This window comes from Thermobia domestica, chromosome 9, assembly GCF_964235325.1.
Source record: "Thermobia domestica chromosome 9, izTheDome1.hap1.1, whole genome shotgun sequence".
NCBI lineage: Eukaryota > Metazoa > Arthropoda > Insecta > Zygentoma > Lepismatidae > Thermobia > Thermobia domestica.
In genome coordinates, this window is record NC_137462.1 from 115,973,735 (window position 1) to 116,001,501 (window position 27,767).

General features: G+C 34.7%; 1 protein-coding gene across 2 annotated transcripts in view; it reads left to right on the top strand.

The window, feature by feature from the left end:
* LOC145694955 (uncharacterized) overlaps positions 1 to 27,767 on the top strand; it is a 229,111-nt gene that overhangs the window by 42,456 nt on the left and 158,888 nt on the right. For both annotated transcript variants that reach the window (XM_081771761.1, XM_081771760.1), the window contains exon 3: positions 15,588 to 15,672. In XM_081771761.1, the coding sequence (XP_081627887.1) occupies positions 15,588 to 15,672 (85 nt within the window). The remainder of the gene's footprint in view (positions 1 to 15,587; positions 15,673 to 27,767) is intronic.

Sequence of the window (27,767 nt, forward strand, 5' to 3'; positions counted from 1 at the left end):
ATACGGGAATAGTGCATAAAAAATTGAAGCTGGGTGCATGTGCAACCCCTCCCCCTTTGTGTTACGACGGGTATACATTTACAAAAGAAAAACTATAGAATAGCCTTATACAGTGTTGATTGATTTTACTATCATGTGATAACTAGGACAAATACCAGTGTAAAATAATGTGTAGTATAAATGCTGGATTGAGTGGAGGGTGTATTCTGGCAAAATGTTATGATTTGATGTTTCTTGTTATGGTGCTTCCCTTTAATGTTATGCCTAAGTATCAATAAGTTACCGTGCGGGCTGGTGTGGAGGATGTTTACGTGGCATGGATTGTGTCCATTGGCACTACTGAACTTTTTGCTGACCGATGACCGCTATATTGGAGTGTTTATGATCAGTTTTAGCTCTTCAAGGACTTCATGTACCCTCTCAACGATGAGGTGTTCAGCAAGATAATACTCGTGTCATCGGGTCAAAGTGGAAATCGATTCGTGGAGCATTCTGGACAATTGCAACGAATGGTGAATGACGATCATCACGCTCACCCAATTGAACCCAATCAAGTTTAAGACATATTAGACAAGTTCATTCACATCAGTGTTTGTCACAATCTAGTTAGAATTACTGCACTTCGTTGAGCAGCAGAGAATGTCCTGCATAAATTCGTATCTATGACTACATTTGAATGTATTAATATTATCTTACGATACAATATCTTAGTGAAATTATCATCACTCCATACTAATGTCAGACCCATAAGCTCTATTCTCAGTGTAGAAAAGAATAATAATAAAATAAAATAAAAAGTGACATGCCAGAAAATTTCATTTTTATTTTTCATGAATTGAGAAATGGTGTTTTCAGTTAGGTATGCTGAGTGAAAATATGACCTAGTATTGAGTTACAGACAAATTTTATATTTAAAGGGGTTGCGAAGAAATGCTTCCATCCGTAAGTCACGAAACAAAAGTATTGCTGAAGTGCATGGTATACGCTTTTATTTATGAAGCTTAACGGTAATTGAATAATGCACATGGTTAATACAACACACTGACTTCTGTTTACTTTCATTATATATTATTATGCACATTTCATGGCATAAAAATTATTCCTTAATTTCCTTGTTTCACGAAGAGATAGTTTAGGACAAAACCAGTAGTAATCTTTACATCGGTATAGGATCTCACTGTCCTTGATACCTTATCACGTTTCTGTATGGTATATGGACAAAATCTCGCGGGCGAAACCTTGCCATCAATAATCTCGCGGGATAGACTAGGAAAGTTAGGTGAAAAAATGGCTGAACCGGGAACAAATTGCAATACAATTTCTGTTAACGGATTCTTACGGAAAAATACCTGAAGAAAACGATGGCGAAAAGTCTACCACTCTCCGAGGTGGGGTAAGGCCGCTATGGAGAATTTTCCAACATAGCAGCCATGCGTTACTACTATTCGCAAAGTCTCTTACACGCCTCCTGTGCCCCTCCTAATTAACATAGAGCAATGAGTAATACATCTTCGGAAAGCTTATGAAACGCAGATTCCAACGATGTAACATTGTTTCCCATTTTGCCCACCGACTAGAAGAAGAAATAATTTAAAAATCACAAAAACTCTATTTTTTTCCGAAAATATTTAATCTCTGGCAACATTGTGTGTACAGCAGCGTAACAGAAAACTAATTATATACCTTACACATTTGTGTGTGAGATGTACAACAGTCACTGAGATCTAGGCCGAGGAAGGTGTCCTAATATGGGATACCCTTTATAGGCTGTATCACCGATTTCAATGGAGGAAATACCGGTAGCCCATTATATGAGAACATCCTGCGACAATTCTAATCACCACAGTCTCATGACATATACATCGTTATAAAGCTTATAGACCACAAATTTCAACTATATAGCATTGATCCCAATTTGACTCATCGGATAGAAGAAGTTAAAAATTTACAAAGTAATTATTGATTTATTATTGAAAAATTATGATTACTATATCCGCATGCTGTATCACGGATTTTACTGGAGGAAGTATACTATTGTATAAGAACACCATGCAATGTGATAGTTTTCCTTATTTGTTCCAACTGAAAAATTGACTAATAGAAGTAGAATATCGGTCTTAACAGCCTAACAAATTTAGGCAGAAAAACACTGAACCGCAATCTTATTGTAATGTATAAATTAGTGGTGACTTTTTTAAATGAAAAATATCGTAGAGAAACGGTATTGAAGTCTACCACTCTCCGAGAGTGCATAGGTCTGCTGTGGTGAATTTTCCAATATTGGCGCACGTTTCCTAGTACTTGTTATCGCTATGTTGAGAATTATTATTGTTATTATTATCAGTGACGTATTTACGATTTTGTTTCGGAGGGCTTGCTAACTTTTTTTTTGGGGGGGGGGGAGGGGACTTTGCCTGAAAATGTAAAAATTCTGCGAGGTATTTCATATACTTTACTATAGTAAGTAAGATTTCGGGAAGGGGAGGCTTAAGCCCGGAAGCCCCCTAAATACGCCACTAATGATGATGATGATGATTATTATTATTATTATTATTATTATTATTATTATTATTATTATTATTATAGGGAGAAAAAGAAGAAAGACTTAAGTAACATAGGACCCAGAAATTCTCCCTTTAAACACTAGATACTTAAAGAATTGACGAGTTCAAAATGGATAGATAGATAATCCTAAAATAAAGCCAAATGATGAGAAATTTTATCCATCGAATATAGCTTTGTCTTTTTTTATTGTCTTTTGTGTGTGTGTGTGTGTGTGAGAGAGAGAGAGAGAGAGAGAGAGAGAGACAGACAGACAGACGGAGATTAAAAACACTACGTATTGTACAAGTTCAACCTTACTCATCCGATCAGATGAAAGTTAATATGATAGAGTTTTTTGACCCGCTATATAAGAGTATGAAATGTTATGTTGTGCAGGTTTTGGTTTCCGAGTTGTTGGCGGTCAAATTTTGTGTCATGTATTCCACAACAAAAACTCGATCATGTATTCCACCAAATTCATCCGATCGGGATCAACTTGGCATAGTGGTAGACGTTGATCTGTTTGTTAGCGTGTGAAATATTACGTAATGCAGGTTTCGAGCTCCGAGTTACACACAATCAAATTTCTGAATTTCTAGACATAACAAAAATATATTAAATGTCATATAAGTAGCAATCAAAGGTCAATCTTTAAAAGGAAAAATAAAAATATATGCGTATTTCACTTGTAACATGGTTATCTATGTGTTAGCTTTTAAGTTCATAAATAAAGCAATATATAAAACACTTAACACTGAAGAAATTGTTGTACGAAGGTTTTGTTCCGCGAGGTTTTGACCAGGCAAGATTTTGGGCTGCGAGGTTTTGTACCCAGACCTTTTTATATATGGCTTGATGGAAGTATAGTCAGTCATAATTCTTTGAAACTGCAACTCAGCAGAAATTTAGACATATTTGGAAACTGTATTCCAGTTGCTAGAAATTCTAGCCGTTTGTTTGTTCATGAATTATTAAGCTGTTATTCAACAAAATTACTAAGTTTCAACCTTATGTATAGAGGAAAATGGGAATCTTCCATTGTTCCATATTAAAAAAAAAAAAAAAATATTTTACTGGGACATACTTTAGCCTATGATCCCATTTCTCCTAGTTAATGCTTTTTATCTGCTCAGCTGTTACATTGATTGTGTCGTGTGCTCCCAATATTTGAAAGAGAAAGGAAATATAACTTTGGCGTCGATTAATTCATGCTATATTTTTAAATAACATGTAAAAAAGATTATTAAGAGGTACACACATAAACTATATGGGTGGAAAATAAGGATAAGCTGTGACGTGCTGTGATATTCATGTGCAAATTATTAAAAGCAGTATTGCTAGAATATTACAGAAATATTGTTGACTAGTGTAATTGTCTAATCATGTTCAAAATAATGCATTCATCACTTAAAACTCAGGGCTTAAATGTTGATCATTGAAAATTTTGAAATATTCAATCAGAAAACTGTGTTTGCATGTGTAGAGTAAGAAATGTAAATGTTTTGTTTCTTTCTCACTCTCTATGCTATACTTCTACTTTTCAAACCATGATCTGTCATCCGAGAAACTTTATGTTTCTTCTTACATTTGAAGTAAATTAATAATAATAATAATAATAATAATAATAATAATAATAATAATAATAATAATAATAATAATAATAATAATAATAATAATATATTATTATTATTATTATTATTATTATTATTATTATTATTATTATTATTATTATTATTATTATTATTATTATCATCTTGAGACCCTTAGATGCATATTATTAACTCTCAAATAAAGAGAAGAAACCTTTAAAAAGAAAAGTTGAGTAGAAAAAATTATATAATAGTATCTATGTATCTGTCGAATGTATAAATAATACAAATTAGAGTATTATTTTTTACCCATTATATCTCAATTCTATACGTGATTATATTTGTTTTTAGAACTTACGCGTACTTTTCCACCTGGACAGATTGTTTAAAAGCTGCTTTTTTGTGTAAGACTGATGTGAAACAATTCAGAAAAGTTTTCTTGGACCCTATATCGTAATAATATGTTAATGAGGATGTGTACACTTTTTTTTTTTTTTTTTAAACTGAATGAAGTGTCAAGTGTAATGTTAAATGTCAGAAAGTAAGGAAAAGAAAAACTTTACAAGAAGTTGTGTGGAATATCAATATTTCTGATTTCAATTGTTGATTTAACACGTAACTGAAATTTGCACTTGTATAAGACTTTCTAACAAAATGTGTCGTTACTTGTTTTTAATAGAGTATTTTTAAAGCTGTTTTATTTTGGTTGTAAATTGAGAAAATTATCAAGTCGGATAATGATTATGTAAACTATATGATACGTGAGCCTTATTGTTTCCTTGACTGCATGTAATCTTTAATTATTTTTTCTATCATTGTAAAAATATTCTGGGTAACAGTGTAAGATTTCGCGGTGGCTTTTAAGATTGCAAAATACAAATTTTACTGTGCTTTCCGTTTTTATGTTGAAAGCTTGCGTGGTTTGGCTTGTATGTGAATTAGACCCAAGTTTATCAACAGAAAAGTACTTGATAAAAGTCACAAATTACAAAACAAGAGAATAAAAATATACGTTGCTTTCTATGTATTCTACTGTATAGTGTTAAACTCGCGTTCAATGTATTTACCAATTTTAATGTTTACTTCAATTGCATTGAATAGCATGATTTTAAGGAATACAAGATCCTAGCTAATGTGCATCTCGTTTCTCACAATAATATAAATATCCGAATTTTGATAACTGTTTTATTATCAGGGAGAAACGGGTTAAGAAAAAGGTACAAATAATCTAAATGCTGTTAATTTCTAAAAAAACAACATGAAATATTTTTTTTGTAAAATAAAAGTACAAATTTAAACCAAATTGGGCAGAGTATGGCTGTCACTTTCATATAACTTTAGAACGTGGAAAAAAGAAAAGAAAAAAATCAAATAAATCAGGTAAGCTTTGGAAGTTTTACTGCTGTTACTTGAACCAACGTTACATTTACGAAACAAGTTCACAGGAGCCTTATTTCATGAATTTTTTTTCTGTTTCTAGCGTGCACATATACTGCTTTTTCATCTTTTTTTAATGTTTAATCTAATGATGAAACATTTTTGAAAATGTAGATTTTAAATTCCCCCTTGAATCGGAAAGCAAATGAGGTAAAATCACGTTATACTCCTTGAAATTGTCATTTTCTCCCATCACTGTAATTGGAAATAAGATATTCTTCATTAGGCTTTGCAAATGTAAGGGTCAATCAAGTAAAATTTTGTGGAAGAAAAAATTGCAAACTTCTCATTACTCTTCTCCATTAGGAACACACTTTTCCGCCAAGTTTCATTTGACATTAGTGCCTTTTAGTTGGTTATGTTATAAGTGCTCTTTCAGCTGGCCATTTTCTCCGTTGTCGAAGGTGATTTATGGAAGCCGTATGTGTGTGCTTTGTTAGTTTCATTCTTGTATCCTCGTAGTGTCTTCACGCAAAAGAAAATACGTTAATCTGTAATAGGTTGAAAATTGAGAATCAGACTAACAGAAGAACAAGCTCAATAAAATAGTTGTCTGTCTTCCAATCCATTCCCTTCCAATATACATCCTGTTTCATAAAGAATATATGTATTTCGAATGCATATATTTGTTAAACTTTAAGACATACGAATATGAAATTTTACACACATATTTACGAACCTCTCAAGTTCAAAGTTCAAATTACAGATGTTCAATATGTCCTCCATCAGCGACACGAACAATATCACATCGATACTCAAATTCCTCCCATACTCGGGCAAGCATGTCCTGCGTCACCGATGTTATGGCAGTACAAATCCGGTTCTTCAACTCTTCCAGGTTCTGTGGGAGTGGTGGTACATAAACGTTGTCTTTAACGAAACCCCACAGGAAGAAGTCACAGGGTGACAAATCCGGTGACCGTGGAGGCCAGCTGAGACATGCTAAGTCGCCAGCTCCTTGACGACCAATCCAGCGGTTCGGTTGAGCTCTATTCAGATATTCACGCACTTGGCGACTCCAGTGAGGGGGTGGCCCGTCTTGTTGAAAAATGAAGTTGTCTTCGTGCAGCCTCAGAAACAACCAGTTTTGTAACATAGCGATATATTGCTAACTGTTAACCGTGTTTCCATTAAAGAAGAATGGGCCGTAAACAGATGATCGGGATATTGCACAAAATACATTGACTTTGAGCGAATCTCGCACATGTTCAATGATTGCATGTGGGTTCTGTAGGTCCCAAATTCGAACATTTTGTTTGTCTACCTGACCACTAACACGGAAAGTCGCTTCATCACTGAACACGATGCGTTGTGCAAAAGTGTTATCATTGTCAATAGCATCCAGAATTTCGTTACAAAATGCCACACGTTTGCGTTTGTCATCAGGACGCAAAGCTTGTAACAGCTGAAACGTACAGCTTCATAACCAACTGACGTCTCAAAACACGCCAAATTGTTGTTGTCGGCACTTGTAACTCCCGATTGGCACGACGGGTTGATTTTTGAAGGACTACGTTGGAAAGCAGTTTGAATTCGTGCAACATTTTCTTGAGGAACACAAGGGCGGCCAGGACTCTTTCCTTTACATACACATCCTGTATCTACAAACTGTCGATACCATCTGCGAATGTTCCACTCATTCGGAGGAACAATTTGGTACCTCAACCTGAAACGTCTTTGCACTGTAATCACGGAATTGCACTTCGCAAAATGATTTCTGCTGCGGAGTAGCCATTTTAAACATATGACGATTACCAAGCAAAACAGAAGACAGCTGACATCTAGCGGCTATTAATATAAACTAGACTATGTATTCGTTTCTTCAATAGCCGAGCCGAGGCGCAGCGATCGATAGTTTGGACAAAATAATTCTTCGTAATACGTATAGGGGAGGGTAGTACACAGTGGATCAATTTTTAAAACTTTCAGCATAAATCCGTTTAATGCAACTATTACTGGAATTTGTTTAGTGTAGAACATGGACACATGTCTCCACTACATTCGTAAGTAATTTATTAATATGAAGCGCTGCTCTGTATTTTGCAGTTACAGTTAACGCTAATGCTTGTAAAGTGATTCACTGTGTACCACCATCGTACACAGTGGATCATATATGCGTACACAGTGGATCAAAGGAACAATGTATTGAAAGTAATGAATAGAAACCGTATGATAAAGGGGCCCATCATCTGAAAATCTCCAAATCTACATAAAATTGTAAGCATTATTGTCAAATTCTCTATTACTCACAATACAAAATAAATTTTAAAATTCTAAATAAAAGTTAGAATCGAAGTATTACAAGCATCTTAATAGCATAGTATTAATTTCAGAAATTGATTACCAAAATAAACAATACAAACGACTGTTATAAAACAAACTTTTTAGACAATTAAATTGATATATTGTACGGAGAATCTTTGGTTTTGGATTAGTAAATTTAGTAGTTATGCACAATAGCATAATCAATTTGTTATAAAATGGAGAATTTAACTTTCTGTACTGAGTTCAATTAGTCTGATTATTCAAATTATCAGTTTCACTATGACGACAAAAATATATGTCCAGCTCGACATTATCATCCTTTGAAACTTCAAAAGATTAGCGGAGATCAATTTCATGGAACTCTACCGGCAACCTGATATTAACAGACAGTATTTTATTCTTCACAATAAGAGGTTTTGGAAGCTGTCTTACTATTCAAATATTGTGTGTGGGTAAAATATCTGGATTATTTGGATGGACGAAACTTTAATGTATCTTGAGTTGAGTGGATTTTGAGTTTAACGTCCCTTTTCAGCAGCGAGGCTATATGAGACGTGGACTTTCATGTATCTTCTCACTTCTTAGAAACGAAATCTAAAAATCATTTTTTATTGTCTTTCCTAGTCGTGATTTGACCAATGTAATGTGTCCGTGAAAGAAATCTTACAAGAACGTAATCACCAGGTTGAACTTTTCTTTGACTCTGTTCTAAATCATCAATAAGTAGGCTAGTAGTTTCTGTCTCTAAAGTAACATGGTCCGTATTCCTTAGCGTGAGGGGCATAACCGTGTGACGTTAAACTGAAAGATTTCGTTTTCTAAAGTATCATCATCATCTAAAGAATCTTATAATATAATTGACTTAAAATCATCATTCCCCGTTGAACTATCATTTTCTTTTCCTTTCTTCAGGACTGAAAGTCTTTATTTTATCCGTTTTGCTTCAGATTGCTGCTGAATTTGTACTCCGTTTATTCACGGGCTTCTTTCTCTGTTATTACTTTCTTGGATGTATGATCTGTTCTAGTTCATGTCTAAGTTGGAAATACGTGAAAGGCTACAGAATTTGGGATATTTCGTAGATAAGTTACGTAAATTACTAAAGAATGCCTCAGCATTGTGTTTGTTGAATGACATCAATCTTGAGAGCCTAAGATTGACGCTATTCAACACATCTTCGGGATTTCGAATACTAAGATCTTTATTACGATTCACTCTAGACCAGAATTTTGCTTTTTTCCCACTAAGCAGGTATCGATATATTATTCTTATCAATTTCATATGCCAAACGCCTCACGGCAACGTAGACTAAGATATTTTGTTGCACATTTTTATATATTTCGGAAATAAATGCTCCAACTCTGAAGTGAATATTTGTTGTACAGAATAATTTGACTTCATTTTAACATTGTCACCTGGTACTTTCTTATTTTTTGACACATCTGCTCAAAGTTGTGTAATCAATGTTCTTCAATTTACCAACGCTGCTAATAGAATATCCCTGCCCCACCACTAATTGCACTGCTTCTCTCATCTAAATAAATGTCTTTCATGTTGCCTTGCGTATATTTCCTTGTGGTTAAACCATTAATCTGTAACGTGTAACATGATATTAAAAGCTCCGTGAAATGCCAATACTATGACTTGTTTCTAAACGAGTATGCCAAATACATTGAACTTCCATAAACACAATGAGGTACAGAGTGGATCAATCCACTGTGTACCACACCGATGTGATCCACTGTGTACCACACCGATGTGATCCACTGTGTACTTGTTGGTGTCAACCCAAACAGTTTCCCACAACAAGGAACTATTAAAATAGAAGAACAAAATAAACAATGCTATATTACAAATACATTCTTACCTACCTCCCATGTCCGCGATATTCTAAATTACAAGATAAATCACAGCGTCAGAGCATTCACGTCTATTACTTCATTTTTACTTCAGCACAAGGAAAACATATTTTTCACTTCACCACAAATGAGAAGCATCCATTGTTGTTGACATTTCGTTCATAAGTGTGTAATGTGAAAACAGAATAACTGACATGCGCTAGCTGAATTTGTGCAATAAATAAATGAATAACGCCTTCTGATCCACTGTGTACTACCTTCCCCTATTCTTTTTGAAACAGGGTGTAAACAAGTATGAGAGTTTGTTCTGTCTGAAGAGTGATTTTTTTTTTTTTTTTTTTCTCGTCTCTGCTTTCTGTAATGGTCTAAGTACTTTATAAACCACAACTATTTTATTTGTTTTCAAATAAAAGAGCTTAGAATAACAGCTTGAAAGCATTAATGTTAATCTTTTGGTACCAAAGCCCTGCTTTCGGTGGTAATTTTCAGGAAAATGTGAAGTTGTAACTGTCCTGAGCCCAGGTTTTGATTAGCTTCAGTACATGAAACAAGATGCAGTATACGTAAAATGGAACTGTCATTTAGAGTATGTGTGATGTGAAGATTTAGCTAACTGTCTCCTCGGGATTTAAATTGCCTATTTTCAACCAAAATTGCCTTCCGTTTCCTTCTACATGTACACAATGTAGAAAAATATACACGGAAATATTACTTGGAATATTAACAAGAAGAATACAATTGCAATGTTATTATGCGAACAACTCAGTGCAGCAACGTTTGTCCCCCAAAGTAAATGTCTTTACGCAACTAATTCTATGTAAGTTTTTAATAAAGTGCATAAAAACAGTAAAATAGAATGTAAAAAGAAATATTATATATAAAATGCTCATACTCCGAAGCATGATGTAGTGCGTTCAAAAATTTTACTGGTATGCTCCATGAATCAAAGGACGGTACAGTGGAGTATGCCACAGGCTTTATATTTGAGAAGCTTACCTATTATCTGTTCAAAATAAGAAACGAATTGACATTTAGAGCAAGAGGTGTTACCGTGTTGTCATATCATGAGTATTCTGTTAAGGCATCCGCTTTAACTGCCCTTTGCAATGAAAGGATAATTATAGAGAATGCTTCAGCGGAATACTCATGATGTGGGAACAGGGTAACGACGTCTTGCTCTAAATCAATTCGGTTCTTATTTTGAACAGATAATAATAAAAATCTTCTGCATCACTCCGTTACGTCATGCTTACCCGAAATGCATTGTATGACAAGTTTCAGTCAAAGGACATGCAGAAGATTTACAGTCATAAAGCAAACGCCTCTAAAAATAAAATGCAGAGAAAACAAGGGTTTTCTTACCAAGGAAGAAAGGCACCATTTCTGTCCTTACACTCTTAATTTATTCCATAAACTGAATGAAATTGAACAATAAACTCATGTATTTAGAATAAAATGAAAGCTACGAATAGCCTTTTATTTCGAAATAACGGAGAAAATAATAAGAATTTACGCATGAATTCCAAATTATCTATGCATAATTACTTCGGAACGTCGGTCTTTACCTGAGAGCAATTATAAATACCGGTAGTTACTTCGGTACCAAAAGGTAGTCCTCTCACTTTTTATTTGTAATAGAGCACTTGCCAGTATGTGTAGTTATGTTATGTTTGTCCAGGTATAATAGAAATTTAACCTGTGGGTGATTCTAATTCTGTACGATACTGTCAAATAACATACAAGAAACTGTATTAGTTTTAATACTAATATATAATATATAAATTATATATGTGTTTCATTCATAATTTGAGACAGTTTCCTTTTATTAATTAACAAAGCTTAATATAGGAGATTGAAGTGAACATTTTAATACGTGATGTGTCCGTTAGGTGAGTAGAAAGAAGAGAGCAAGGACGAAATGTTTGTAAGAAAGCTTTATGTAACAATAGCAATAAGTACAATTATTAAACTATGTAGAAATATATTCAATATTAGAAATCGCTTTTCCGGCATAGATTGACATAAAAATTACAATAAGTCTGGTTACCGTTTAAGAAATTGAAAGTTAGAATAGGCATATACATTTATGAAAAGAACTATTTGATCTATCTTGGTTCTAAAATCGTTACAGTGTACAAGATATCATAGATTTCTCAGATAATTGAAAACAATGCCAAGTAAAATTGTTTATAACACTAGAAATTAAAGCAATGATGATTTCTTTCAGTATCAACATTCTTTAAGATTATTAATTCCCCACTCTAGGCCTACAAAATACATGTGATATTTTGGGTATCACAGAGGATTAGGGTTATAGGTATGTACGCAACAGACATTTTTCAAAACATATAATGGTGGGAATAGTTGCATCAGAATTATTGTCTGAGATAAAAATTTACGTTATTATTGTTACTAGTTGTTATAAAGAGACAATTTAATTAGTATTTTAGAAAAATGTAATTTGCATTACACAGAAAGGAGAAACTTCTACTTAGGTAGTCATAGTACAGAAAGGCTTTTTCTTAAGTATGTGTGTGTGATATTTCTTTTTCTCTTTTATTTCTTTTATTACTCTACGACTTACATCATTTTTATCTTGTACTTTCTTCTTTTTCACTTGCCCAGTGTAGCTTCAGTTATTTTGAAACTCTTTACATGAAAAGAAAGGTCTAACATGGTTTATTTTCCACAATGATCCAGAAAAACACATGAGAATAAGATTCTCATAGAGGATCTACTTCCACTTATAAAGAATAAGTAGTATAACACTTACCAAATTTGGTGTACCGAAAAAGCTAATTAGATTAATTAAGACGTGTTTAAATGAATCCGAAAGTAAAGTCTGAGTAGGTAAATAATTGCCCAGGAGCTTTGACGTCGAGAATCGCCTGGAACAAGGACATGCATCGGCTTCATTATTATTCAGTTTTGTTCCAGAATACGCTATAAGAAAAATTAAAGATATAGCAAACAGGGCATAGAGTTGAACGTCACTCACTAGGTTATTTGTGTCTTATGCTGATGTAAATCTGATAGAGGATGATACTAGAACAAAAAAAAGTTTTTATTAAACGCCTGTAGAGACATGTGTTTAGAAGTAAATGCAGAGAAAACTAAATAAATACATGGAAGTTCGCCGTGACCACAATACTACAAATTATGGATATGTTAAAATATAAAATAATACTTTCGGCAAAATGGATACTTTCAAGTATCTAGAATCGACATTAACCTAGAACAAAACCATGTCCACGAAAAAAGTAAGTGGCGACTGAAGTTATTCAGCTCAAAGTCTTTTGTCTTTGCGAATTCTGTCGAAGAATTTGAAGCTTAAAATATATAAAACGACAGTTGTACTGCACGGTTGCGAAACATGATCGCGTACTTTAAAGAAACAACTCAAAGTAGAAGTATTTGAAAATAAAATCCTAAAGCGAATATTCGGACCCAAGACGGACGGAAATGGCGAATGCAGAAACTTCGTTAAAGGAACTCCATAGTTTATACGGTTTACAAACACTGTTAGGGTCACTAAATCATGGAGGCTCAGGTGAGCAGGTCATGTAGCCAGAATGGAAGAAACTAAAAAAGTTTTCAAAATTCAAAATTCAAGCCCAATCGGGAAAAGACTATTAGGAAGACCTAGATGCACATAAAAGGACAATATTAAGATGATGAAATAGGAATAAAAAGTAGAAATTAGATCCAGTTGGCTAAGAATATGTCAGTTTAGAGTTTATGTGAATGCGGCATTGAACCTCCGGGTTTCATATGCCATAGAATTAAATGAAAATGAAAGTGAAATCTTTGAGTTTTACGTCCCACGCTTATGCCGGTTAGGCTAAAGGAGACTGTGATGATGAGAAATGAATGAAATGATGGAATGAAGAAAGTGAGAGGAAACGGAAAAACCCCGACGAAACCCACGCACACGGTGTTTGCCCACCACAAAGTTCACTTGGCGCGAGCTGGGATCGAACTAGGGACCCTATGCACCAGAGGTGAATGCTCGACCACTGATGCCATAGAATTAGTTAGAAATACAGGACAGGTGAGAGAGAGTAGAACAAGACGGGAACTGAGTAGGACTACACTTCCATGACAAGGGATGCAGGCAATGATGTGGTTAGTACTAAGCTCCGACTATATTTACTCCACCGTCTAAGTTTCCCAAATATTAATTTGACAGAGGCTACGTGAACAACTGAGTCACATTTAGACAGATGTAGGAAAGAGAATCTACTCCTATCAGCAATAGAACGTCGCCGTCCAGTTTGTAGGCAAACGCCTTGTTGTGCCACCCCGGCTCTTACAAAGAATAAGTGTACATCTGATAAATAATAGGTTATAAAATAAAAATGGACACTTCCAACTAACCGAACTATGACTGTGGAACACATCGTACCCCCTTAAGAGTGACACGGACGAAGAACTAAAGGAAGGAGAGGCAAGACGCGACAAAAATTGAGACAAGTATTGTAACTTTTTCAATGATAACTTTAGATTTGGAAGCAAAATATACTAGCAAAGGGGGCATATATGGGAATAGCATGATTAGTTGACACAAATGCGTTTTCAGGCCAAAAATTGTTGTACGCATATGTCATATTGCTGCATACTCAAATTAGACTCGGAGAATCCTTTCTTTCATAAGCGTTTCTAACATTTAAATACAAATCTGCAATGTCATTTTAATGTGTTAGGAATAAATTCATGCTGGTGATGCATTTGCGGTTGCTTTTGACGTTTGAAGCCTTTTTTAATCTCAGTTGTCGTTTGACAATAGCGACCTCCAGTCAGCAATTTTGCATTTAGTTAAGAACTCAATGGAAAAAATACCATGTTTTATAATTTGGAACAGTCAAATATAAGAAGGATGTGTTCTGCAAACTAACACACAGGTAACTTCGATCATCAGAAAAAAGAGAAAAAAATGGCGCAAACTGGAAAGGGACTTTTTTCATGGTTAAGTATTGCGCTTAAGTTTAACCAATCGTCTCTCGTTAACACTGCCATTTGCATAACACGTCATCTATCACCATCCTCACAGTCAAGTAACAGTTTATTGTATCCTTTCTGTGATTTTCGCAATGAGTTTGTCATTGTGAATAAAAATTGAACGTCCAAGCTTAAGTATATCTTAAATTGTTTCTACATTATTTTTGAATCGTATATACCATTTGAATATCTCTGCACATGATAAAAAGTATCTTTATACATGTTTCATCAATTCCACTGTCTCAGTAGCAGTTTTAGTGTTCGCTTCATGCTGCATTTCGTAACAACGGTGTCTTACTATATAAACATCCTTAAGCTGGCGACGTTCCTGTGTTACCATATTACAGATGAAAGTTGACCTGGATTACATTCGTTGATTCATGGCTGGCAGCTTTTTATTTTTATATGTTTATTTATTTATATTTTTTAAGTCTTGGTAGTAACAGCATCACTAACATTATTTAAAAATTTCACAATAATTGTACATCTGTGTATATGGTGCGTATCATTATATCCTTTGAAATTTAGAAGGGCATTGAGTGGAATATAATTATTCTGAGCTACAGGAGTAATAGTTCGCCCATTTTAATGTGTAGCAGTGTTGTTGCAGTGAACACTATAAAAGTCACATGGAAAGGTAAACTGTTATTATTGTTAAGGAGATATTTCAAAATCTGTACAGAATTAATTCACTTTTTAGAACAAAATTTGATTCAATTAATTACTTAAAATTGTGTCAAGTTTTGAGCAGTATTTTTCTTTTTTTTCTTTTTTTGGTCTTATAAATGAATATTATCTTCAAAATTGAAAGTAAGACTTTAGTCCTTTAAGTTAATAGTTTTTCTTCAAGTGGTGTACTAAACAGTCTTTTTTTTATGTGTATATATCATTTTAGGTCACAAGAGAAGTCGCCCATTAGTGTTGTGAATGAGCTATCTTGGACAAAAAGTAATAGTGATATTCAGTGGTATAAGATTACGGTAGGTATTTTTTTCTTTTTTTAATTTAAATAAAAGATTGAATGAGTGTAATATTTGCATCATCAAAATAACAGTAGTTTTTAACCAATATGATAGATTGAAAATATTCATGATGATGTGCATTGTTGTAAAACATATGTAATTAAATGTCTTGTGTTATTTATCAAATATTGTAATACATGTGGGAATTCAGAAAACTGTAGATTTCAAGTGCATTACTGAAAAACAATACTTACTTCTGCCTAAGCTATATTTTCGGTAAGCTCCTGTATTGGTGCTTGTTTTCCCCTCTCCTACGTATGTTTTGTTTTTACAAGACATACAATACACACTACACAGAACCAGGAATAATTACAGTATTGCAAACAGATAAGTGAAATATATGATAATCAGTCACTGAAGTAGAAAATATTATCGTCATTAAATTAGCAGAGATTAGAATCTGTATCCTTATTTAATGTGTAGAAGGGAAACATTTCCATTTATCTAACTTTTAGAAATTAAAACTAGCCTTCCTGCTGGTAACAATATTTATGTTCTTTCAATTTGTATTATTGTGCCATTGAATACTTACCAAAACCGCATGACTGTTAATTTATTCTTCAGTGCAGTGGGTGTGTAGATATTGACTACAACACTTCATTTTGGCAAAAAGTGGAATGTTTCTCTTCTTCACATGACACGTTCAATTCGTAGTTTTAACATTTAATTTTTGGTACATTAAAATAGCTTTCTTGAGATGAGCATTTTGTAACCAGAAACGACGTACACCAGAAACAACGCTCCCCCCCCGCCCCCTTTAAAGCATGACCGTAGATTAATAATATTTTATCATGATGACTATGTTAGTTACAGGGACAATGTTTAAAAATCTCTCTCTCTCTTAGGTAACAGATGGAAATCAGTAGGTTTATATATACGGTAATAGTGAGCCATTGTCAATCTACTGCTTCATGAGGTCTCTCCAATTCCTCTCCACAACTATCTGTCTTGAACAATTCTTTCCAGGTTATTCCGCAGTACTTCATTTCGTCACATCACATAATATGAGGACGTTTCGTGGTCATTTCTTGCATCTTGGTTTCCCGCCAGGAATTTTTTCTGATCATCGATCATTACTTTTTCTTGTAGTATGTCCTGTCTACTGCCACTTCAGTGCCTTTATTTTCACGGTAATATCTGTCACTCCTGTTGTTCTTCTGATCCATGCTATTCTTGTCCTATCTGCGGCTGATTCCTAACATAAAATTGTCCATGCTTCATTTGTAGTCTACAGACGGTAAATGTCAGGTTTTGTTAATGTATACGTCCCTATTCGTATGTCAAAACAGGCAGAATACATTCATTGAAAATTTTACACTAGACTTATTGACATAAGAAGCTGTTCCTCCGAATGCACTCCAGTCTAGCTTAATACGTCCGATAATTTCTTCCTTAATGTTGCCAACCATGAATATTTTCTGTCGCAAATAGAGAAGTATTCTTTTTCTTTAATTCTGCATCTTCAACTTGAATCCTTGACTTCGTTGCTGAGTGGTTGAACTCACTTTAGTCTTTTACATATTCATTTTCAACCCGACTTCCTTGCTCTTCATATTAAGTTCTTCTGTCATATCTTGCAGATTTGTGTTGGTGTTCGCGAGGAGAATGATGTCATCGGCGAAACGAAGATAGGTCAGATGGTCACCGTGTGTTTCAACACCAACAGCATTTGGGAGATGATTCCTGGCACGAAGAAAATTTAAAACGGTCATTTGTACCTATAGGGAAAAGTGCATAGTTTTACAGCTAGAGCTGTCAAAAAGCGTATTTTAAACATTAGAGTGGCAGTTCATATCAGCGTAAAAAAAGTCATATATATATATGTAATTAAAAAATGCATATTTTAGCAGTGTATAATGTGGGCGCAAGGGGTTACCTACAGGGCATAATTCCCAAAAATGCTCAATTATCTTAGTGTCAGGAATCGTCTCCTTAACGCAGGGTTTGAAAAAACCCGGGCTTTTTGAAAAAGCCCAACCCACCTAGGCCCATATGGGTTTTTTCGGATTTAAGTGGGTTTTTTCGGGTTTAATCGGGTTTTTACGAAATATTTCAATGTCTTTGGGGTAAAAGTCTTAAAAATGTGATTTATATTTCAAGATTGTCATTGTTACAACTTGCAACAATTTTCTACTCACTGCTGTTTTGAAGAAAATGGCCGCCATTTTCAAATTTTACATTCGATCGCCGAGAAAATCTATACAGCAAATTTAGCATATCTCGTGCTTCCACCGTTAAAATTTCAACATAGAAGACTGAAAATTGCGCTTCGTAGCGTGGATACTCGCTGTTTTGAAAAAATGGCCGCCATTTTGATATTTTACGTTGATATGCCGCCAAAATCTATACAGGAAGTTTAATGTGTCTCGTCAGCTTGTATTCTGAAAATTTTAACTTAAAAGGCCGAATGTTGTACCCTGTAGTGTGTATGGTAGAGGCAGACAAACGAGTTGAGTTGATTTTGTGTTTAACGTCCCTTTCAGCAGCAAGGCTTATGAGACGGGACCTACTGATTAAAGTAGAATCCGAACCACATGAGCTCCCTCCGGGAAGCAAACCCGGGTCCCACGCCGAAGACGCGTACGCTAACCGCATAGCCATGAAGGAGCTCGGCAGACAAACGAACAAATGTAGATCAAGTCATCCAGAAGCCTGACTGACTGACGTTCACCAAATATGAATACCAAAAGGGGTCTATTAATTTTAAACAAAGATACCATTTATGTATGAAATAAATAAATGTTTTAAAATGTCTTATGTGAAATTAACATCTTCCAGCGTAAATAAATCTGCTATATTTTCTCCATGAGAATACGGGACACCTCAGATCACCCCCCCCTCATCTTTCCAACACAGTGCAATGAACTGTAGTCTGGTTATGAACAAAAGTATAATAGGCCGCGGTGGCTCAGTGGTAGAGCGTTCACCTCTAGTGCATGGGGTTCCTAGTTCGATCCCAGCTCGCGCCAAGTGAGCTTCGTGGTGGACAAACACCTTGTGCGTTGGTTTTCTCAGGATTCTCACGTTTCCTCCCACTTTCTTCATGCGGTCATTTCATTCATTGCTCATCATCACCGTCATCTTGAGCATAGCAGGCATAACCGTGAGACTAAAACTAAAAGATTTTCGTTTTATTATTTTTTTTTCAAGAATATAATAGGCGAAAGTTCACTAAGCAGCAGCTCCTTTTCTCTGTTCGTACCCTGGAATTAATTGTACAGACTGAAAATGCCTAAAAACTTAAGATGTGCTATAAAAATGCTTTACAGGAAAACAACATGCAAATTATTTAAATCAGGGTACAATCTACCTTCAATATTCTTCGCGCGTTTAGCAATATTTATTTACATGGCTGCATTTGCCAAAATTACGTTCGTCAGTTTAATCTGATGAAAAGCTTATTTTTGTCCTTGTGTCGTATGTAATTGTCAGGACCAGATTTACATTTTTCTAAGACCTGGACCAAAGCACAATTCTGTGCCCCTTAGCATCTGAAAAAGATTATAATTCTTGTTAACTTACCTAATGTGTTGCTGGAGAAAAGGTCAGTCATCTTCCCTGTGTTTGTAAATGTAGAAACACTCAAAGCTTTGTTTCGGAGAGTATCCTAGTTTCCATCAAATGCAATGGAAAAAGTAGCATTGCAAATTTCGCTCGCTTTCAAGTCCAACAGAGTGGTGTAATAACTTCCTCGAAACTGTTACATGCAACAGCGTACTGTTCATTCACTAATTACAGGATTCCCAACCAAAGTCAGATTTTTTTGTTTTTCACTTTTCGAATAAGCTGATATTGATAGCAGAAATGAAACGGAGTTAAAATACGGGATATTTCCCTGTCCCGACTAAATTTACGGAGACGCGGGACACTCGGGCCCAAAAACGGGACGTATGGCAGGCTTAAGCGTAAAATAAATAGTTTTATTGTTGAAGTATTTATTTCCGATCCTTCTGCGTTTAATTCGGGAATTTCCCGAGCACTTCTTTCACGGCGTGTAGATCAAAACTTCCATGAGTACGGAAATTCAGCACTTGAAATAGTAAGCGTTACATAGTCTTCGGAACCCCGAGCATTAAGCTTCTTAAATTTGACAAGAATCTTTACGCTATTGCTAGTGTTGATTCTATAGAATGCTTATTTGAAGAGTAGCAACTAATGACTGAACTAAATTGTTATTGTTGGGAAACCACATTTTAGTTGAAGAAACTTGTGTTTTACATCAAAGGTAAGAAATAAGACTAATAGTTTTACTAATGTATTTACATACTTTTTTAATTTTTAAAAAATTTTTTTATTTAACAATCACCAGATACAGCTCAGAGGCCATTTTACACTGGATATCCAACAACAACAATAACAATGGAAAGGATTTGGGAAGGTATCGGCCAGGACCTGTTTAGTAGGTACCATCTCGGCATTTGCCTGATAGGACTGAGGGAAACCCTGGAAAACCTCAGTCAGGATGGTCGGCAGCGGGATTCGAACCCACGACCTCCCGAATGCGAAGCCGACGCTCTACCACTTGAGCTACTTCGCTCGGTACTATTTATTATATGTACTATTAGTACCGGCACCTATGACCTTAAACCCGTCAAACGTATGAGTGATAATGTCCCTTGGTGTGGCCAAGTCGACGAGCACACTATTCACGGAAAATATTTTCTAAAGTACAAAATTGCTTATTTATTTCAGGGTATAAGCATAATCCATACATTAATTTGTTCTATAAATATTTCAAGCTAAGGTAAGTTTTTTTTTTTTTTTTTTTTTTTTTTAAATTCATTTAGTGCATTCAGAACTTTATAAAGGTCTTACGTTGAATGTTGTTGTATACCTTAACGTGAAAGCTTCTAATTCGCCCAAGGAAAGTCTAAAATATGATAAAAAATCATGTGATCACCTTAGTTGTACCAATAATATACTAACAAATAGGTCAAAAACCCAGGTGGATTTTAAAGTGGGTTTTTTCAGGTGGGTCCAACCCGAAAAAAAACATTGAATTTTTTCGGGCTGGGCCCATTTGGGCAAACCCTGCCTTAACGTTGGTGTTGTTTTGTAACACCCTGTAATATATATATTAGTGTCTTTAAAAGAATGTAGCATATTTAAATGCGAGAGATTATATAGCTAACGGGGTTTACAATTACCGGCTGAATGCCGGTAATGTTTTAATCTGCTATATGGATAGAATAAGTGAATTATAAAGACAAATTTCAAATGTAACTTAGAGTAACATGGATTTATCTATATACAAGTTACTAGAGCCACTGATTTAAGATAGAATGACATGTTAAACTTAGGATAACTAACTTGTGCACCCTATGTTTAATGAGAATAGTATCTTTATGGTTTGACAGACTGTCTTCAATTTACTTTTTGACGGTGTTGGTGAGTTCATTTTATTCATTTATTTTTATTATTTTGCAGCGGTTTTCTACTATTAATTGTTAGTAGTCGTTGGGAGTCAGACCTAAGTCGAAACTTGACTCATGGTCTTTTGGTCTCTTTAGCTCTTTGGATTTGTTGCAATGTTAACTGCATAAACTTACCTTTTTATTTTATTTTATTTTATTTTTTAATTTTAGATTCTTGATCAGAGGGTTCTATATAAAAATAACTGCTGTTTACCTTATTTTACGATAATTTGAAATATTTTTTGTGAGACATAGCGCTTTTAGAATTTAGTGTTACAAAATCATAGATTAAAGAAATTATGTAATTTACATTCACATTTATGTAAAGGAAAATATTTATTGCATAAAGGAAATATTAGGTCTCTTATTTTCTCTATGCATATGTTACGTGAAGGTAAGATACTACAAATTTTAGGACAACTATTTAGACTGAGAAAACATTTAGGTGCTTTTTTTTTTTTTTTTTTTTTTTTTTTAACCATAACACTAACAATATTACTATTAATAAATCATGTTTTGTCGTTTAACCCATACATCATTAATGTGACTAATTTCTATTACGATATAATAACGAACGTATTACGTAGTATTCATTGTATGATATTTTAAGTTCATCGTAGAGACCTTAGGATAAAGCGCATGAGGAACCTATAAATAATCATGACCTACTTCTATATGTATGCATGATAACTGATGTTTGTTTTATGTACTTCTGCAACACCAAGGTTCTGAAAAACGGTGCAACAGGAAACGTTAAAAATCACTCGCACAAAAGGAACCCTTTCCTCATTATAATATGTTACCTCCAAGAGAACTCTATTATAGAACCATTCAGTAAGCGTCGTTTTTTATAACATTAAATTTTCTCACCATGTATTCAGGAAATGCCAAATCGTTTAAGTAGGTGGTGTGAAATTCAGCATTAAATTCTTAACGAAAAATAAACGAATACGTTGTAGCGTTTTCAACATTCCACTTCGAAGGGAGAAAGAGCCAGTTTATACAACATTCAAATTTCTACTATTTATTTATTTATTTATTTTATTTATTTAAAAAAAAAACGCAAGAATTCGCTTATGTTGGATGTGAGAAATTTAACATTTGAACTTAACTAAAGTAAGAGAATATGTGTTTATAACTGTGTTCTAATTCTGCTATTAAAGAAGGATGAGAGAGGGGGATAGCAATATCTATAATACGAACATTTCCCTCTATTTATTTAGAAAATGTGAAATGTAATGATTTGCTTAATTTTGGGATGTGAAATTGATGTGTAAACTTAACTCAAGTAATGAAATACGTATTCCACTTCGTTCCCGAAGATTTCGCTTTTAAGGCGGGGAGAATTTTTTTAAATATTTTTTTTTTCCTTCAGCATTCAAATTGACGTTGTTTCTCATCAACACGGAAAAATGGATGAACCGTTCGAAATGAATTTCTGAACATAGTAGTGCTCTAAACCGAGAGTTTATCATGTCACTTTCATTGAAATCCGTATCCTAAGAAGTAGAGAAGGGTTTAAGATACATGCTAAAAATACAATATTTCACGAGTCCCTCATATTAGGATGATGAAACTTGGTATTTTAACTCTTTTAAAATACAAGTGTTTTCGGAAATTCATCTCTTAAGCAAGCAAAGGGGGCAATTTCAGTATTTTTCCTTTAAAATGACATTAACATTATCTGTCTCATCACGGGAAAACGATTGAATTTTTAAACATGGTTGGCACTTGGCTCTAGTCGAACTTTTACTATATTTTCATTAAAATGCGTATTCTAAGAGAGAGAGAAAGAGAGAGGGAGAGGAGCCAAAACTGTACACCCAAAATAGAATATCTCACGGCCTCTTATGTGTGGGAGACGATAGTGAATACATAAACTTCTTATTAAAGGGAAAGGCTATGTGCCTCAGTATATCGAAAATTTCACTTTAAAAGGGGTAGGGGGTCATTCTCTATAGTATTTTCAACGTTTTCTGTCTAATGATCACGGGAAAACTGCTTAACCGTTAAAAATTAATTTCGGGACGTAGTTACGCTTGGCTCAAGCGTTTATTATTATTATCATGCTACTTTTATTAAAATCCGTATCCTAAGGTGCGAGGGAGATTAAACATGTACGCCAAACTTTAATATCTTGATAGAGTCTGAGCCCGTGCAAACATAAAGTTCCTTCTTTCATAACCTCGGTAACGGAGTAAAGTATAGAACACTGAAACAACAATTATCAGTCTTATATAAAGAGGCGATCTGAAATCAAACTCTGGTAGTTTAGGTATATGAACAAAAACAGCAGAGTTGCAAAAAGTGCAGCCAAGTTCGTCAGCCTCAAAAAGTGTTGAAATGAGAAAGGATGAGCCAAGTTCCTTGGCCACTGCCTCTGAAAGCAACATTGGAACTTGACGCGAGGTGTCTAACATATTCGAATACACCAAAATGTCTGTTCCTGGTTTCGCGGCTGGGACATTTAAGCCCCAAGGCTGGCCGTGGCCCCCAAATCCACCACGCTCACAAGCACCATCGTTAAGGCTCGTCAACATCATTTTTCTTGACACCTCGTGCTATATTACGTTTTCCTTGTCTGGGTTTCGAACCACCAATCTTACTGCAGTATATATGTGCCTTAGCGCATTAGCGAAGTTAATATTCCTAAGGTTGGTTGTGGCCCCAAACCCACCCTACCTACAACCACTATCCTTAAGGCTCCTTAACATCATTTTCCTTGACACCTCGCGCCAAGTTCCAGTGTTCGTTTCAGATGCAGTGGTCAAGGAACTTGGCTCATCCATCTTCATCTCAACACTTTTTGAGGCTGACAAACTTGGCTGCACTTTTTGCACTTCGGGCGTTTTTGTTCAGATTTCACTTCTTTTTTGTAGTTCACCGTATCAATATTGTATATTGTGATTCTCAAATGTGGCATATTGTTGGATTGAAATTTAGAATTGTACATTTTTAAAGGAGTGATAATGTGCCACATGCAACATTAGTTCCCAAGGGCCCTCCCACCGGGAATCGAACCCAGGACCCTGTACAACAAAGGCGCACATGGTAGCCTTTAGACCAGCGGGGAGGGTTTCTTCTATTAAATATGTCAGAGAGTTATGTCCAAACGAGATTCTAATTCATTTACCCTAGCTACAAAATCACGATCGCTAACATCTAATTTTTTATTACTTAAACACGAGGAGTATCAACAGGGTCCCAAAACCCTTGATGCTGAGTCCTCGATGCTACATCACCAGACATGCCTGGTGTTTCAACATACTTACTATCCATTTCATAAAGATAGGCCCCTGACTTCGAGGCGCTGCTGTGACGTCCAGTCAAAACTCATACTGCATTGTCGTACCTCGTTGGAATTGTTGGAATGTTGTCTTTTCAATACTTAAGACATACAAATTTTCTTTGTACTGTATAATGAGAAAAAAATAGAAATTAATGAAAAAGTGCGTATTTTTTCGTATTTTTTTGGTAAATCAATGTTTGTAGGACTATATCTCGGAAAGGAGTTAACATGAAATAATTTCCTGTGCAAGATATGTAGATGCATATATTACCTGCAAGTTCTGAAAATTTCATTACTCAACACGTAGTAATTTTCTTGTTATTCAGCAAAAAGTGAGACATCATTATCTCTGAATTGCGGCGGTGTATTAACAATCTGAAAAAACTTTTAGAAAGATCTTAAAGTAGCTTTTTCAACCAAACTGTTTTGACTTGTTTTAAAAGATAAACAATCACAAATATGACATTATGATTTTCTCTGTTTTGCGCCCTTCGCTATCGCAGTTTATACGGAGTGCTACGTTGCCACATTTTCCTGACGCGTATACACTCTCAGCCGGACGGGTATTTAAACTTGTTACGCACTGTCCGTCACTTTTTAGAGATATTTTAAAAATGTAATGTCTCCACAGATTTTAAACCAATTTCTTAGAAATTAACAGGATATACAGTAAATGTACCAAGTGCTCAAAATTAGAAAAGCGAACTCTTATCTTGTTTGGATTTGCATGTGATGGTCCTCGAAAATTTGTTGATTTTTGTCAGTTCTTCACTTATTGCACGCAGTACAAAATACACTTGCACAGAAACAAAAACACGCACAAAGTTTATTATATGATACAACCTTAGTTGATATGTAATATTGAGTTTACACTTCACAGAAAATCTGTTTTCAGATCTAAGAGCTCCAAGCTACATTAGAATCTGCCTTTGAATAGGAATGACGCGTTTTTTTTTTTTTTTTTCGGTGCAGCCTCAGGTTTACTTGAAACAGAGTTACTATCTTGTTCACTCCCGGATACGCCACTGAGCACAGAATAATCAATGTCCTTACTATTAATTACTAACTCATAACCGTCTGAGTCAGAGTCATTCATCAGTTCTGCAATTTCATTATCGCTAAACATTTTGCCTCTTCTTTTTGTAATACCGCCGCTCGTGAAGGAATATCCACTTTATATATATATATATATATATATATATATATATAATCAAAAAGCACAAGATATACTCACGAAAATATAAATGCCCGTTCGTCCGTCTCATTGCAATGAACCCATATGATATGAATGCGTGTGTAAGTTTTTGACGCCTACGAACCGAAGGGAAGTATTGAAGACTTAATCAGTGCGACGTGATTAGACGCAAACACAGCCCTCGTCACCTACTCATTGCATTGTTTTCTTTTTTCTTTCGTTGAAAGAAAACAAAGGACCCATTCTGTGTTACTGTACATTCGGCAAGGGAATTGATCGCAGAACTTGGGTGAATACGTGATTGCCAAGGCACATTTCTTTTTAACCTTTAACATGTTCGTAAGCTGGAGAGTGTGTATACTGATAGATCTTGAGGTAGATTACATTGAGATGTGTACACTCATGTCCAAAATTATTGTCGCATATCTATAACTGTCTTCTTGTAAGAATATAATTTGATAATGATTTTGCAGGGTACTTTTAATACTGATACTATATGTAGAGTCGGGAAATGTATATTTGTGGTAAATTTCATAGGAAAAGAATACGAAAATTAGCATGAGTAAAACAAAATGTTGCTAAATGGATAAGAAAATTTTAGTTTCGTTTTATTGTTCTTATTTACTGCTCTTTTGACATGAAATTTTCCACATAGCCTACATGTCTTTGCCGATTATACACATACTAACATTATAAGAAATACCAGGCGAATTCGTTATCAAATTATATTCCTACAATAACATATTTATAGACATGCGACAATAATTTTGGACATGAGTGTACCTTCCTGAAGAGTGACACATCTTTTAATTCTATTGTACATGCATTAATGTTTTTATGATGTTGTGAAAGGTTATAATAAATACTTTTTCCTATTACATTCTTATGAAGTAGGCTTCGCGCTACAAGCTTCCTGAACGCGACAACACTGCACGACAGCGTTGCCGCACTTCCATTTACTGTATGCTGTTTCTTCATATAAGCGCGGGGAATTTAAAGATTGGGTTGCAACATGGCTCACCGCTTAACGCAGAGAACATGTTGAAGTAAACATATTTTTTAAAAAAATAAATACTCTACCAACTAAACCCTTTTTTGTTAATAGTTCCAAATATTTGGAACACTAGACTTCCAAATTTTCGAACAGTATTTTGTACGTTTCTCTACCTACCATGGTAAAGGAGATCAGAGCTTCGCACATTTCTTTTAATTACACAAAAAATATCAAGTGATGAAAATTGAACTTTTCACAACTTACAGTTAATGGATGCATCTACATATTGTACACAGGAAATTATTTCACGTGATCTCTTTTCTGAGATATAGCTCTATAAACATTGATCTACCAAAAAAGTACGAAAAAATACGCACTTTTTCATTAATTTATTTTTTTCTCACTACATAGTACAAAGAAAATTTTTATGTCTTAAGTATTAAAAAGACAACATTCCAGCAATTCCAACGAGGTACGACAATGCAATATAAGTTTTGACTGGACGTCACGGCAGCACCGCGAAGTCAGGGGCCTATCTTTATGAAATGGATAGTAGTTGTTCTTTACCCTTCCATGTTGTGAAATTATGGAGTACGGTACATTACGTGACACACATTTTGCGCAGTTTCAAACTGCCTCGGGTTTTCCTTCTAATGATGTACATCTTTTAAATAGCTTATAAACTTAATTATATTTGTCACCAGCATATCTCATATAAAAGTCGAACGATTGGATTTCTCATTCTTGGAAAATTCATTAATTCTAAGTATCTCCACCTTTACATTTTCGTACTTACCTATTTAATTTCAGTATTTATTTGATAACAATGACCGCAATAAAGGAAAACCATTCGCCGAAAAAAGAAAAAAAATATATGAGCTTTTCTTGTCTTGGTTTCCAACCACCAAATTTATGGCAGTATGTATTCGCCTTAGACCATTGGACCACTCGGATGATTAACGGCATTATGACTATGCACATGATGTGTTGAATAACAGAGTCGTTCCCGATTTCTGATTGTAAGGACAGTTTTCTGCCCATTAAAAATTTTCCATAGTAAATTCCTCAAATTTCATACTTAAGCCGTTATAAGGTACCTTTATGGGGAGATTGACATCTTTATCGCATTAAGAAGTACCTAATGGCTACAGTCAGTTTTCG